Source organism: Penicillium cataractarum (assembly GCF_028827025.1).
Source record: "Penicillium cataractarum strain IBT 29864 chromosome Unknown utg000002l, whole genome shotgun sequence".
NCBI lineage: Eukaryota > Fungi > Ascomycota > Eurotiomycetes > Eurotiales > Aspergillaceae > Penicillium > Penicillium cataractarum.
In genome coordinates, this window is record NW_026622738.1 from 5,862,148 (window position 1) to 5,877,006 (window position 14,859).

The 14,859-nt window shown below is 46.7% G+C and overlaps 5 protein-coding genes across 5 annotated transcripts; 4 read left to right on the top strand and 1 right to left on the bottom strand.

The window, feature by feature from the left end:
• Positions 1-1,100: 1,100 nt before the first annotated feature.
• N7496_004150 (bifunctional terpene synthase/polyprenyl synthetase family protein) lies at positions 1,101-3,635 on the top strand (the record flags this gene model as incomplete). The annotated part of the gene is made up of 9 exons (XM_056697081.1): positions 1,101-1,368; positions 1,422-1,450; positions 1,500-1,768; positions 1,826-2,468; positions 2,531-2,846; positions 2,899-3,000; positions 3,049-3,109; positions 3,161-3,254; positions 3,309-3,635. The coding sequence occupies 9 exons, from the start codon at positions 1,101-1,103 to the stop codon at positions 3,633-3,635; spliced, it is 2,109 nt and encodes a 702-aa protein (XP_056559293.1).
• Positions 3,636-3,962: 327 nt separating this feature from the next.
• N7496_004151 (uncharacterized protein) lies at positions 3,963-5,588 on the top strand (the record flags this gene model as incomplete). The annotated part of the gene is made up of 1 exon (XM_056697082.1): positions 3,963-5,588. The coding sequence occupies one exon, from the start codon at positions 3,963-3,965 to the stop codon at positions 5,586-5,588; it is 1,626 nt and encodes a 541-aa protein (XP_056559294.1).
• Positions 5,589-6,035: 447 nt separating this feature from the next.
• On the top strand, positions 6,036-9,062 carry N7496_004152 (uncharacterized protein; the record flags this gene model as incomplete). Its single annotated transcript, XM_056697083.1, has 1 exon — positions 6,036-9,062. The coding sequence occupies one exon, from the start codon at positions 6,036-6,038 to the stop codon at positions 9,060-9,062; it is 3,027 nt and encodes a 1,008-aa protein (XP_056559295.1).
• A 363-nt stretch (positions 9,063-9,425) lies between these two features.
• Positions 9,426-10,523, bottom strand: N7496_004153 (uncharacterized protein; the record flags this gene model as incomplete). Its single annotated transcript, XM_056697084.1, has 1 exon — positions 9,426-10,523. The coding sequence occupies one exon, from the start codon at positions 10,521-10,523 to the stop codon at positions 9,426-9,428; it is 1,098 nt and encodes a 365-aa protein (XP_056559296.1).
• Positions 10,524-12,588: 2,065 nt separating this feature from the next.
• On the top strand, positions 12,589-13,962 carry N7496_004154 (uncharacterized protein; the record flags this gene model as incomplete). Its single annotated transcript, XM_056697085.1, has 1 exon — positions 12,589-13,962. One exon carries the CDS (start codon positions 12,589-12,591, stop codon positions 13,960-13,962), a length of 1,374 nt encoding a protein of 457 aa, XP_056559297.1.
• Between the last annotated feature and the right edge of the window lie 897 nt (positions 13,963-14,859).

The window sequence follows — 14,859 nt, forward strand, 5'->3', positions numbered from 1 at the left end:
TTAGATAACCTCTCTACTAATCGATTATATACGAATTCAATGAAATCGCGCGATTTCATTGGGGGCGGGGGCTAATGGAGATTCTCTCTCCTGGTTTAGAAGTAATCTCTCTTGTGGAATCCCTCTTTCCTGGTAGCCGAGGAAGAAAATATAGAAACCATTCATAATCAAACGTTGTACTACATTTAAGGAGTAGAATTTTGCTTTTCTGGGATACGAGGTTACTCTTTGTATATACTCCTTATGGAAGACCTTTCTACTGTACAGATCTAATGGCGGTAGGCTTTGGGAGCTGAACGTGATGCATGAGAATCCCATTTTGCCACAGTAGCAAAAATAGCGATATGACCAATCTGAAAAGGATATCAAGGGAAAGTAAACTACTTGGAATATTTAGTAGACTTTGCGTATCCGTTTTCTTACAATAAGTTTGAGCCCCCTACAACTGCATAAGTTCCCATATCAATCTAGATAGCCATCATTTCCAGGAGAGTGTGTAGTCCAGCAATAATACGCGCATTATTTAGGCCTTAGGCGTTTTTCAAAAAGTACATATTCTATACTCTAGCGCAGGTGTGGCCACGGCCTCTAAGGTAGATAGGATGCGATTCAGGGCTGTGGGGTAAATAGCGGCTATCTATGTAGCTGAAGGAAGAAGAGTGGTCATAGCCTTGGCACGCCCGCTTTTAGAGCCGGATAGACTTCTAATTATTGAACCTGGACCACATCCTATGGTCTTTTCTTTAATGTTTGATTTGCCCGAAGCTGTCGTGTAACATGACTTATGCCCGTGCCTATAGGCTATTTTTCTTTTTCCTTTCTTTTTCCTTTTTGCGTGGCGCTGCGCCTTTCAATATGGGGGTTTACCATTGGCTATAGTCCGAATTTTCAGCTGCTCAATAGTTGCTTCGTCAATGATGGATCAACAGCTAGGGAATCCAACACTTATCCCTGTTCTATCTATTCGAATGTTTTCATTAGCCCCCCCCATGCATAGCCTCTGGGTCGCAGTGAGCAAAGCTCCAGTATATTAATACCAATCTAAAATCCAAATAAGTCCGATCTCCTCGACTTCTCATTTTAACACTTACGTTTGAACAATGGAGTTGCTTTACTCAGACCCAGTTGACCCGCAGATTGTGGCACGGTCATGCTCGACACGACTTGCTGTGCGAAAGAGTAAATATTCTCCTATTGCGGATCTCGCGACAGGGGAGTTCATCAAAGAGTGGAATGGCGCCGACGGAAAGGGCTTTTGTAGTTCGGCAGGCCCTTGCGGGTCTCTTATTGCTCTTGGTGTACCAGAAGCCAAGCCAGAGCGAATCGCCATTGTGACCAAAACCACGGAGTTCCTCTGCGCGGTTGATGGTCAGTTTGATATCTGTTCGGGCTGTCGACAATAATATTGACTAGCTTGGTAGACATTATTGACTCAGCGGAGGCTACAAAGGTAGGGGACGACTCATACGAAGACCATCAAATTTACTAATCTCCTATAGGCGGCTTCAACGCGCAGTCGGGAATCACGAGACTTTGTATACGAACGCCAGTTGCCTAATTTAGTGAAGAGCCGACATGATTGGGGAACACGCAAAATGCAACTTTTTACCAAATATCTGCTGGAGCTCCTCGCCATCGATCCGGTTCGAGGGCAAGTGGTCATTCAGGCCGTCAACCAATATCGCTCATCGCCTGAGGGGAAGCGCGCCGATGAAATTCATGACTGGGAAAAATGGCTCGCCTATCGCTGGGAGAGTGCTGGCTGCGCGTAAGTTCAATTATGGCACTTAGGAAAAAGGTGGACGATGATAACGATCCTCAATAGCTTATTCCTTGCGTTCATTGTCTATGCATGCGAACTCGACCTGACTCAGCGTGATCTGGATACCGTCCATCATATCGCTTGGAAAGCAATGACAATCACGGTTCTTACCAACGATCTGTACAGCTTCGAAGTGGAAGCTATGCTTGACATCCAAGCTAGCGGAAATATCAGCAATGGTGTCTGGCACTTGATGAAGGATCGCAACGTCACGGCCGAAGAGGCTAAACGCATTTTACTTACAGAGAAGGTTAGGCCACTTGAGGAACAGTTCCTTGAAGAGAAAAGCAGCTTTTCAAGAGCTCATGGGAAGCAATCGCCGCATCTTATTCATTATCTTGATCTAGTTGAGTTCTCAGCCTCCGGAAACTGGTACTGGAGCTCTCAGTGCTATCGCTATCATTCCTGGAGAGAGAACGTCACGCAGTTCGGAGATAGACCCATTTCGTCTTTCAACATCCGGGAATTGGATGAGGCAACGTCAAAATGCCAGGACTACATAAAGGCTGCTGCATATACTACCCAGTCGTCGAAATGGGATGAGCGACAGGCCAAGACTTCGATGAACCAACAAACAATCATTACAAGCAACGGGAACGGGAACGGGAACCTTCGGGAACACCAGAAGCAGTACTTGGATTCAAAGGTTCCTACTAAGAATTATCATGCATTTTAGTAGGAAACTGACAAGCTAACCACATTCTCCAGCTTGTCCTGGCACCGATCAAATATCTCGAACATCTTCCATCCAAGAACGTCAGAGGGATTCTGATTGAGGGGTTGAGCTCATGGTTCTCCATTCCGCAGGATACTATTGATCGTATTGAGAGGATTGTATCTAACATTCATAATGCGTCATTGCTGATTGATGACATTGAAGACGGCTCACCTCTTCGGCGAGGGAAACCAGCGACTTATCGCGTGTTCGGACGGGCACAGACAATCAATTCGGCCAACTATATCTGGGTCATTACATCAGAAGAGGCTTTTAAGCTTAATGAGAACTCCCGGGAAGTCGTCTTCGGTTTGTGGATCAGCCTTTTGAATTGAAAACAGAAGCTAATTATTATATCAAGACGAGCTGAAAACCCTTACCATTGGTCAGAGCTACGATATCTACTGGACCCATACCGCTTCTTGTCCATCATTCGAGGAGTACCTGGAGGTTTGCCAGTCAAGTAAGTGTTAATGCACATCGAACTTCCGGCCATACTAATTCATAATAGAGACTGGGGGTTTATTCTCATTGATTGGTGGGCTGCTTTACTCAGAAGCGGAACAACGAAGGTGTGTATTGATTGCCTTGCTTGGATAAAAATTACTAACATCTTTTACCAGGATAATCAATGTGGATGACCTCAAAAACTTCCTGCTTCTCCTTGGGCAATTCTTCCAAATTCGCGATGATTATATCAACCTCACTTCTGCAAAGGTTCGAGCTGCACTGTGGTTCCGCTCTCCAACCGTATTCTGACAGCTTCTATAGTACGAGAAAGAAAAGGGCTTTGCGGAGGATCTAGATGAAGGGAAGTTCTCGTTGCCTATGGTTCATCTTCTGAATAACTCCCCCGATCGCTTGATGATTGAGCACATCTTACAACAGCGATCCCGCGATGGCAGCATGGCTCCAGAAATGAAAATGCTCGTCCTGGAGAAAATGAACGAGGCGGGGAGTCTGGAGTTTACCCGAGAAACCCTTCGCTCCGTTGAAACAAAAACAAGAGAGGCACTCACCTTACTTGAGGAGCAATCCAAAACTCCAAACTATATACTACAATACCTGCTCATGCGCCTTTGCGACGTGAAGGAGTGAAAGTGGTCTACCTACGTTTCGGTTGAAGCTTTTGTATTAAGGTTTAGCCATATACGAAGATTTTGAGAATAAAGAGTGAATTGTGATTACATTTGTTTCCATCCGTTGGAAGGTTGCGAGGCAGGGTAGGTAAGGTTGTAGTGCGGAGTCATCGTTACACGCTCTAGCCTTCTCGGGAGCCCGACGCTAGCAACGCTGCCATCGTTGCTGCTCTGAGTCAGGGCAAATCTGACTCCCCCGCTTGGTGGATTTAACCTTCGACTTCTTAAGTCCCAATGTTCCCCAAGCCAAAGCGAAATCACTCGTGATTACAACATCGACAACAAAATGATTTCCGAGGCTCTGCAGCCTAAGGCGCTGCTGGCCCATCCGCAAGCTCTCGCCCTGCAATTTCGCACACTCTTAGCCACTGATCCATCGATCGAGAATTTCAACTCTATCAATTCACACATCTTAGACCAAGTCCATACTGAGGCAGCTCATTCTTCTGTCTTCGCAATCTGGATATCATTAATATGTCAGGATTCTCCGCATATCACCGCCAGCGCATTGCGAGATCCATCTTACGGGGTCCGTAACGCCGCCATCAAAGTTGTGCGACGCAAGCTTTTCCGTGCAAGTCAATGGAAAGAGGGAGGGTGGGACGTACTTGGAGGGGCGAAAGGGATTAAAGACATCCTTGACCAGTTGCCCATGGTTCAAGTGCGACTCCTGGTCAAGGCCATTTTCGGCCGTTGCGACGTCTTTTCCGACAGAGATCTAGTATCAGCATGCGTCGAAGAATTTCTGGCCTTGGTCGATAACACAGATGGTTGGGCTTCAAGATCACTGGGGCCCCACGTCTCCTTCCTGTCGGCCTACTGTGGCGCCGAAAGGGTTGAACACCTACTTCGGTCCCAATGGCGAACATATTCCGAATTCCTCGACCACATCTCCCGATTCCACACCCCTCTTCTGCGGCAGATAGGAGTTGGAGTGTTGCAGATGCCGCACATTGTGCGGCATGGGATTCTCAACCGGTGTCGCAATTCATTGCTGAAATCAAAGGCAACATATGACCCGGTCTACTACCGTGAAAATGAATTCGAAATGTCTCCAGGATTATTATTCGGCATGGACCTCCTCATGATGATGGAGAAAGAGGCGGTACAATACAATCATCATGACCTCTGCTCTTGGGTGGAGTCAATCCTGGACCAAGGGATTCGTGAAAAGCAGCCATTTGATTCAATCTTGTTGATTCTAAACCAAGGATTAGCTCTTCTCCAGGCTAGTGCATCAGCACGACCCAAAGGTAGCTCGGGCTGGCTCTCCCAGTCTCTCTCGCAGTGTGTCATTCAGCTTTGGTCCATTTCACGATTCGGACAAACGGGAAGCCTCCCGAAGGGCGTAGTAGCGACCTGCAAGAAGAGGTACCGGACAAAAGCACTAGCGGCCCACCAGGAATCCTTGGAACAATGTTTGATCCACAGGGTATTGCAAAACAACGATGAGAGCTTCAAAGTTCAGGAAAATTCTCAAGAAGTCCATCAAGCCATGTTCAACCTTCTCTCTCTGGTGTCTAGGAAGGGAAAGCTCGAGTTCCTTCAGTTGCTTTGCCGACATTCTCCAAGCCTGGGCTTTGACCTCAAAGCCTGGCCGCCATCTAAGGAAGAGGAAGAGTATATGCCATGCTGGGAACTCCGTATTTTGAACATCTTGCCGCCAGACGACTCTCAGTTCCTATTCAGACGGTCCCTTCACATTCATCACTGTGATGAATTCCTTCTAAGCTCCGGCAATGAAGGTCCAAGCTCTAAGTTTCCATCGTGGGAAGCTCAATGTCTGCTATGGGCTACCTGGGAATCTGCCGACTCGACAGGGAATGGCTTCGTTGTCACCCGCAAAGGTATGCTGCAATTTATTCCCTCGCAAACTTTGATTGTTTTACTAATAACTGGCAGCACTTGGTGAAATGAAGCAAAAGTCAATGCGAGGACGGGAGCACCCAGAAAGACTGCGTTGGGCAGAGCGAACTATTGAATTAGCCACGAAAACAAAGTCTGTTGATATCTTTGTCGAGACAGTTGAGTGGAGTAAAAGATTCATGCGGGATCCGGTGAGTTTCATATGTTTGTCGTGGTAGAACTTTGGCTGACTGATAACAAGCTGGTATTCCCAAATTTAATCAGCAAGACAATCGGAAGCTGTGCCTCCGTACTTTCATTCAGTGTTAACTCTCAAGAGGTGGCATCTCTCCCGAATTCTTGGCTGTCGCAGGAGGTGCAGACTGGGAATAAGCTCCTGGAAGATTTACTCAAAACTTGTGTACTTCTACTGCGTGAGCCCTGGATCCGACCATTGATGGCACGAATGATAGGAAGAGTCCCTCATATGCTTTCTACTATCCTTGGGCACAGGATGAACGTAGCAAGAAAGCAGCCATGCAGCAAATCAGTACCCGAGTCTGAAGTGGTTGAAATACTCCTCGATTCCATGATCCCAATACTCATTGATTACGAGCGGGAGGCCAACAAGGAGGGTCAAACAGGTGTTCCATGGAGCGGCTTATCCGGTATGATCACATCGCACTGTCTTCCCAGTGATCCCAATCTTGTGGAACTGTCATTCGTGGACCGACTCGCAAAAGCGCGAGATGAGCTTTGGCAGCAACAGCGTATTCAAAAGGATCCAAACGTCCTGGAGCTAAGCGCCTGCTGGGCTCGAGGGCTCCCGATCCAACATCTGGTTCACAGCTCGGTCTGGCTATTCCATGCTATGAGAAACGGGGATCAAGCTCCGTTCTTGTCGTCGAGGGCCAATCAGATACTTTACAGTCCGATCACCACCATAATGCACCGCATCACGAAGGACGGTGATCTTATTGATGGATACGTGGATAATCTTCAGTTTATCATACGTGCTTTCCTTCAAAATGATGAACGAGAAGAGAAAGTTCGTGATGTTCTACGTGTGTGGGAGTACTATTCACAGCTATTAAAGCCGCATCCAGTTTATCTTGAAATGTTCCAAGACTGGTTGGCCAATATGATCCAGAATCGTGAAGATATGCTCGAAGCCACCAAGATCATCCGGCCGCCTTCTTTGCCGGTCAGGCTAACAATATCGCCTGTGCCTACAGGGTCGGAGATCATCGAATGGGATCCCCGCGAGGGTAATTACCCTCCTCCCGACAGAGTCCACAACGATGATGAATTGTTCAAGAGTGAGGAGCCTCGCAACATACGCTGCACCGTGCTCAACTGCCGCATGATGGGAGGGATACCCTCAGAGGCTCCGTTTGTGAGGGCCAGGAAACCGCAGCCATTGCCCAGGCCTGTCTCAATCTGGTCAACTGCATTAAGGTCACCGTCGCCAGACAGCCAGGATACCTCATATTCTGTACAAGACTCTGTCGTCTTAGCAGCCATCTTGTTCCTAGATACGTTTACGAAAACCCCTCGACTTCTGCGAACAAGATTTCCCGATGTCGAATTCCCGCGCTACACCCCCATATATCTGGCAGATGAATTCATCGCTTTCGAGTCTAAGCGGAATCCCAACGAAGTTTTGGGGCTGCCAATACGCGTACTGAAAGATTATGCAAAGAAAGTTCCTTCGCAGATCTTACACGATCTGATCTGGTCATTTTTGGATACTTTGAAAGCTGAGCCGAATGCTCCAATGTATTCAAAACTTCTGTTCGCCACGTTGGATCTGATTGAAATCCTGCTACGTACCGACAAACCGCAGCTTGCAATTAACTTGCTGATTCGATTGTGGATGGAGTTTGCAAACGAATCATCTCTTCATCGAAAATTAAGCCTTGTGAAGCTTGGACGTATTCTTACCCCAGACCAGGCAGGTGAAATGATGCGGGGACTCGCCAGTCGTGTCTGTGATGCATTGCAAGCCCAGGATCAACAGGGTGAGAAAATGGCGAAGGGGGAGGACAAGCCATTTGTCAAGGTTACCACGGCAAAGATGCTTGCGCAGGCTTTAGCTGAGGCAGACTTTCTTTCGCAGTCTGACCAGATGAATATTCTGCAACAGATGTTCAACTCAAGCCGCCACATCGATATTCGGAGTGCAATTGTTACTTCACTCTTGGGGCTCGTCGAAAATAGTGACAATGATGAGCCGTACAAAGTCTTCACATCGATATCCGCCTCGGTTGCAGGTCCAAATGAGCGAGCCAAGACAACTGAAGCCGAATGGGATCTGGCCGAGAACCAACGGGGTCCACTGCCCTATGTTGCCCCAGTTTCTGAACGACCATTACTGGATTTGATGGTCTCTACTGCCGCTTTCAAACTCCCGGAAAGGCTACGGTCAGACTACGTGCGGAATGTATTGCTACCTCTGCTGCAGGATTCCACTGCGCAGCATACGAGATGGATGGCGGCAATGAGTGCTCGATTGGGATGCTCCATCACCGACCTGAATATCACAGATCAAGAGATTGGGCCCTTTGTACCAGATCTACCAGATAGAATCCTTTGGGGATGGACCAGATATCTCCCCGGGTCATATCTTGAGCAGTGCCACCGCCCCTGGAGTCTGAGCTTCCTCGGTGACGGTGCCTTCAGTAGCCTTGACAAGGCGCTTGCAGCGACCGATGACCAAGCGCTGAAGCACATCAACGTTCGTGACCATTGGGATAGGCTTCTCAAGTCCCGACGGGCTCGACCTGCTCTATACAATCTTAATCGTCTCCTCGATTCGATCGGCAGCACTGGCACGAACGTGTCAAATGGGTTGAATACCACACTGGTTCTTGAGGAATTCGCTATTCGTGCGGAGAGCATCATCAGGAACCCTGTCAAATATAGCGAGACTTTGAAAAAGTATACAGTGTGTCCGAACTCTGTAGTGGAACCGTTGCGAGCCCTCCGAAATAGCCGAGTGCAAACCAGGAATTCCGCCGCCAACCAGGCAACGATATACAACGAGATAACAGATGTGATGAGACGGATGGTTGATGTTGTTGAAACTGTCCGCAAAGAAGGATGGTCAACCACGCTGACCGCTTATCCTGCAACTTTACCCTCTACATTCGAATTCGATCTTCTCCTACTCCCTTCTCCGATCTATATCCCAACTGCTACCGAGTCTAATCCAGCGTTGGATTTGTTCACGTCCGCACTTGTTGATTTGATCAGAAAGTACGCTTGTGACCCTAGATTACTGTTAAAGCTGGATGCTTTCAAACCGGTTATGCAAGAGATCCCTCTGGCCACCCTGAAGAGATGTTCATTGCGTCTTGGTCGTTTCACCCAACCTGAGGAAGATGGTCTGATTGTTACTTGCGTCAGGGTCAAGTTGGCACATTTGTTATTGGATCGCGTTCGGCCCAACCGTCCGCTGTTTGACGTTGATATGCTTGAAATGATCGACGAGTGGAAGAAGAGCGACGTGGAACTCGTGCGGCAAATTGGATGGGAATGATAGCTTATGGAGTAGATTTTGTGTGATACGGGATCTTGCTCTGATATCAGGAACGCTCTATGACGGAAAACTATACCTTGACTAGTTAGGTGCGACATGGTTTTGGTACTCTATGTGAAAGGAAACCACATTCACCACTACATTCTCTTTGACTCTTTCTTGAACTTTGTTTTGAAATACGGTTGTTTATATTTAATATATGCGTTTTGGATTATCGATGTCGAACATTAAAATGGTAGCTTGCCCATCTAAATCACAGGAGATAGCTATACAAGTCTCGTTGCCCCTCAAACTTTTAGAATTTATAAACTTCTAGTGGATTTTTGCAGTATAAGGCACAGTATAACATCCACATTTAGTGTTTCAAGCTAAATTTCTCACACGCTGTGTGGCTGCCTCCTCTAGAAGTCTTGCAATTCCTTCATGGCCATTCCATTTTGCAAAATTCTGTGGTGTATCATCCTCTTCAACCGCAACAGCGGAAACTTCCGCCCCTTTTTCAAGGAGCATTCTTACAACTGCTTCATTCCCAGACTCGGCCGCTATATGCAGCGTCGTATGTCCCAAGAAATCACGGTCCATCACGTTCGCCCCATTCGCCAAGAGTGACCGAACAGCCCATTCATTGCCATCCTCCGCAGCAAAGTGTAGTGGTGTCAAGTGCCGAAATGGTTCTGATACAGCCACATTTGCACCCTTCGCCAAAAGTAGATTAAGAATGGACTCGCTGCCAGAATTCTCGAACCCAATTGCATAAAATAATGCTGTTTGCCCAGTGTATGAAAGTGCCTCCATTTCTACTCCCTTCTCTAGGAGCAGCTTCACAACCGCTTCATTTTTAGACGGAATTGCGTAATGAAGTGCTGTTTCTCGGCTGATCGTTAATGCTGCCACATCAGCACCCCTCTCCAAAAGCAGTTTCGTAACACTTTCCTGGCCACCACGGGCCGCATAGTGCAGAGCGGTCTCTTTGATTGAATTGGTGGCAGCGATATCTGCCCCCATTGCTAGAAGTGCACGGGCGGCTTTTTCGTGGCCATTCCCTGCGGCGAGTTGCAAGGGGCTACATGTTGAACTCCGTCCCATATCTAACGCAGAAGATAGATCCGCACCTGCGTCTACCAGAGGCTTGATGATGTCATGGCTTCCTGCCTCTGCGGCAAGACATAATGCCTTGCTCTTCGCTTCAAGCGGAATTGGTGCATCCATGGTTTTCCTTAGAAGCTTGCGGATTACAGGCGCTTGATTTCTTTTCGCAGCCCATCCGAGGACGGAGTTGTCGTCAGCGCAGATATGGCTGCGCGCACGTTGATAAAGATGGGGGTCGAGTATGCGGGCATATCTCCGCGCCGTACGTAGAAACGAGCTAACATCTCGGGTGTCCAGAGTGTCCGCTATCATGAGGATGATCTCGATTGGAAGGTCGAGTAGTGGACTTGACCGTACCTGTCTGGTCGGCATAATGAACTTGAGGACTATTCTGAATTACCTTATCAGGCAATCCTTGTCAGGTAACTCAAAGACAAATGTACACGAAGGCTACAGAAAATGAAAAGGGGCGGAGATGGTTCGTATTATGTTTGAACTGTTTGTCAAAGCATTCTACCCGTTGACACACGAGCTCGATACAGAACTATGCAATTATTTATTACGCACGATTTAAAACCCCTAGATATCGAAGCCAATGAACGAAAAGACTATGGATAAGCAGGATCAGGCTAGGTACTAAACTATTATGTGGAAGTTGTTGTAAATTTAATTGAAAGGATGTGTCCTTATGTCAGAAACAAGAAGTGCGGCCGCTGTTCCGCGGCCTAGGTCACCAATCTGGGAAAATTCTTATAATTACACATGTAAAATATAACTAAAAGGGGCTATATACTAAATCCCTATTATAGCTAAGTAGCTATATTAATTCAACACTAGTAGTAGTCCTTAACGACCCTAAGTTACTATCTTTAGCTACGTATATCGGGAAGTGGCTGGTGGATAGTAGGCCGATATTTTTAAAATTAATAGGGATATAGGAATTATCTAGTCTAAGGGGAACTCCCGAGGTCGCTAGCCGATAATAGTATATAACTATAGTTAAATCTATATATCTATCTATACTATACATCTAGATTACTTCCGTATCTTTCGCTTCTTAGTAGGCTTATCTATCTCCGCGTTTATCTCTCTCCCTAGCTCTAGCTTATTATCTAACGAAGATTTATTATTAGTATTAGGCTTAGTAGTACTAGATATAGATATATTAAAGTCTAAATTTAACGAATTAGATAAATTAGATAATGTAGTGGGGGAACTGTTGACGGGTTTTAGTACGTTGCCTGATTTGCCAGGTTGCTGTTTCTTGTTTGGTGCTTTGGTCCTATGGGATTCTTTGGTCTGGTCTATTATACTACTGTCCTTGTTTGCCCTGTTTGTATTGATTGATTGGTTTGCTTCACTTAATGGGTGAGTTCTGGCGAAAGGCTTCATGAGGCGAGGGAGAGAGCATTACACACACACGCACACACACACACACTCTCTCTCTCTCTCTCTCTCTTTTGACCACTGGTTTTATATTCGTTTTGCATGCTTATCTTGTCAATTATCATCTCGGTTACAAATCAATTCGTTCGTCACAACTTCTGAAGGTCTCATGTGAAATACCTGATTGGTCTGCCCAGTACACATCGACAGGGCTTGCTCCGCTCGCCCTTGGGTGGGTGTTGTATGGCTTCCTGATAGTCCCTGTTAGTGGTCTCTGGTGTATCCTCTTTTCTCTCTGAGTTGCCTATCTTCTGCGTGCCTCAACCTGTCTGTTTCGACCAGACTGCCACAGCGCATCCCCTTGTTTACTAGATAGTGTATGGAGGGGAGGGGGGAGGGTTAGGTGACCAAATACCGCTAAGATTGTGGCCTTCAACTTTTCGTAATCAACGTCAGCCTCACCAAGGCACAGTAGATTGGAACTCTGTAAAACTGACTAATCACTGGCCAGGACCGGTTACCCGTGTAGTAGGTTTGGATTGGTTGGAAGTCACGGGTACCCGGGCCCTAAGGCGGATTTCTATGGTGACCTGTGTAAATCACCACATTCCGGTGTGTAATAAGCTCCACTACCTACGCTACGGAATCACCCAGGGTGTGAGGGTATCCACGGCAGTCCATCACTCGTTGATACCTCGAGGTATTGAACGATAGTAATAGTAATACTACGCGAAGCCGAAAGTAGGTTTACATCGTCGGATAAGCAATTCTCTTGTTTGTACTATTCGTGGCCAAAGGGACTCGACCCAAAGGCTAACCCACTGGTGGGTTTGGCTGAGTTAGGTTTTGGCCATGGCTTCATGCATAATAATTGCGAGTAGAAAATTCAGCCTTGCGGCTCTAGCAGGTCCCGATGTAACCAATCCTAATGCTCAGCCACGTCATCAATTTGGCGGGGTAAACACACTGTATTGCTAGAAAATAAGAGCAGACATTTCGAGGTACTAAATTTGTTTAGCTTCATAAAATCTCAGACAGGAAACACTTCATCATGTCTAACACTTCGGCCACAGATCACATTCCTTTGTCCAACGTTCTCAGCGCACTGGGTACTTTGATCGGGTATATAGGAACCGAAGTTGCGACCGATGATGCTTTCTATCGCCTGCTATGGCCTCACCGTGGATTTTCTAATTTCTCGTTACGGAATGCGTGGAAAGTAGCAATTTTCATGCCACTGGGTGGTCCACTCCATAAGACAGCTCTCGAAACTATGGATACATTTTTTAACCATGGGCTGTTTCAAGGGGAGCTTTGTGGACAAATGCTGGGTACTGCATTCTTCCCTGATACGAATATGACATACCAGCTATTTCAAGACGGGCTATTCAAGCGAGAAGCAAGCGTTCGCAATGGTTTATGGGTTAAGGTGTTGAATCGAATGTCCTCGAGAGCAACGAAAGCCATTCCTGGCTTGCAAGAGACTGAAAGGAAAATGGAATCCAGTCATACTGGAGCAAGAGACCGGCGTCAAATCTTTACCGTCCACTATCTGCAGCTGTCGGTGGAAGAAGAGCACAACTCCAGGCCGATTGCCAAAGACATGATCGTGGAAAGTGATGTTGGCCCGGTGACTCCGAAAATCTTGATGGCCATTGCCACATCAGAGATTACAGCAATCGCCGTTGCAATCGCCGTTATGATTATATGGAAATCAGCATTTATGATAATCTGGCTGATTCCTTTGATACTGAAATTACTCGGTGCTTTCCTGACACTGGCTCGGCAAGACGTCTTGATCCCCAAGCCAAAAGCCTCAGCATCTATAGCGACTGCCTCGGGAAATAATGAAGAAGTTGACAGTTCCACGATATGCCCAGCGAGCAAACTACTCGTGAGCACTAAGCAAGGCTTCCAAGTCATCTGCGGGCCAGAGGAGATTGTCCTGCAGTTTTTCCGACACTATGGTCACCCCCGACGGCGTCGATGGAAAGAGATCATTGGAATAGCTCTCATTGCTGCTCTGGGTCTCAATTTCCCTGTGTTTCTGGTATGCTCCTTAATCTGGATGCCAGTCAAGCTTCAATGTGTGTGGACAATTTATGTCCTTTATGTGACAGGGGTTATGTACATTTCTCGATATGTGCATGGAGAATGGTGGGCGACCACAGAAGAGCAACTGGCCGACAAGTTCATTCGAGCCGAAGAGATACCAAGTCAACCAAATATTCTGTTTAGATCTGCAAATGGATCTTGTCTACTGGCTAGACTGACACAAACTACCCATGATTCCCATTCTTCTGCCAAAGCTCATGCAGTGAAGCTTTTATCAGCATCATCAACGACAACATCCCATGCGTTGAAAAAACCGGAAGAGAAGGATCTGCTATATCAGACAGCTGCAAGGGACTCTGCCGTCTTGTGAATGACGAATTTCAAGTTAAAGCAACACCACTTGTCTTGAAGCGTTGGGGCTTCAGAACTGTATATAGTACGTGTTGTCGGCCTCATATTGTTAGTGATGGTTTCAATGGTTGAGCCAATCTCAACGCCAGTCACTGAGTACTGTGCAAGAGGATCACGATGCATTCGCAAGAATTCCTTGTCCGTGATAGGCCTCAGACAGAGCGAAGAGAATGATGTTGGTCGATTCGTTATCATAACTTTGATCACTTCGGTGGCCTTAAGAATGCTCTTATCACCGTCGATCTCACTCGGTAAGGAAATGCTGATCTCGAAACTAAGGTGACGCTCCAACTTATGCCGTATATTAGAGGTAGTATCCAAATTCCGATAGGTTTGTTTTGCGGATATCTCGGTGATGCCAAAGTCACTGTCAAAATGGAGCAGTTGAATATATAGGGGCTCTTCCACGTCATTGCTCAAGAGTACTGTCACGCAGTCCTGTGAGAGTACGTGAAGGCATCTGTCTGATGTAAACGTGGGGTTTTCTCTGGCAGTAGGGAATTCAGGATTTTCAGGTCTGATGTTGTATCCACCCACGACATCGACATTGATATGACCGGCGAATACCGATGGACCGCCATGAATTTCAAGAGTTGAGAAGTAGGACGCGACTTGCTCTTTGGCTTTCAATGAACATTGACCCCAGACATCTTCTCTTTGGATAGTTGAAACCCCTTGAAGTGAATTTTGATGGCCTGTTAGAAGACCTAACTCTAAATATTAATACCTCAGCATGCACAAAATGGAGCAGCTCAGTGTCCAGATTTTCTTACCGAGATCTTTTGACAGAGTGGCAGAATCACATGGCTCAGCCTGGCTGAATAGTTGATTGACGGTTGTAATTTTGAAAAAAAAT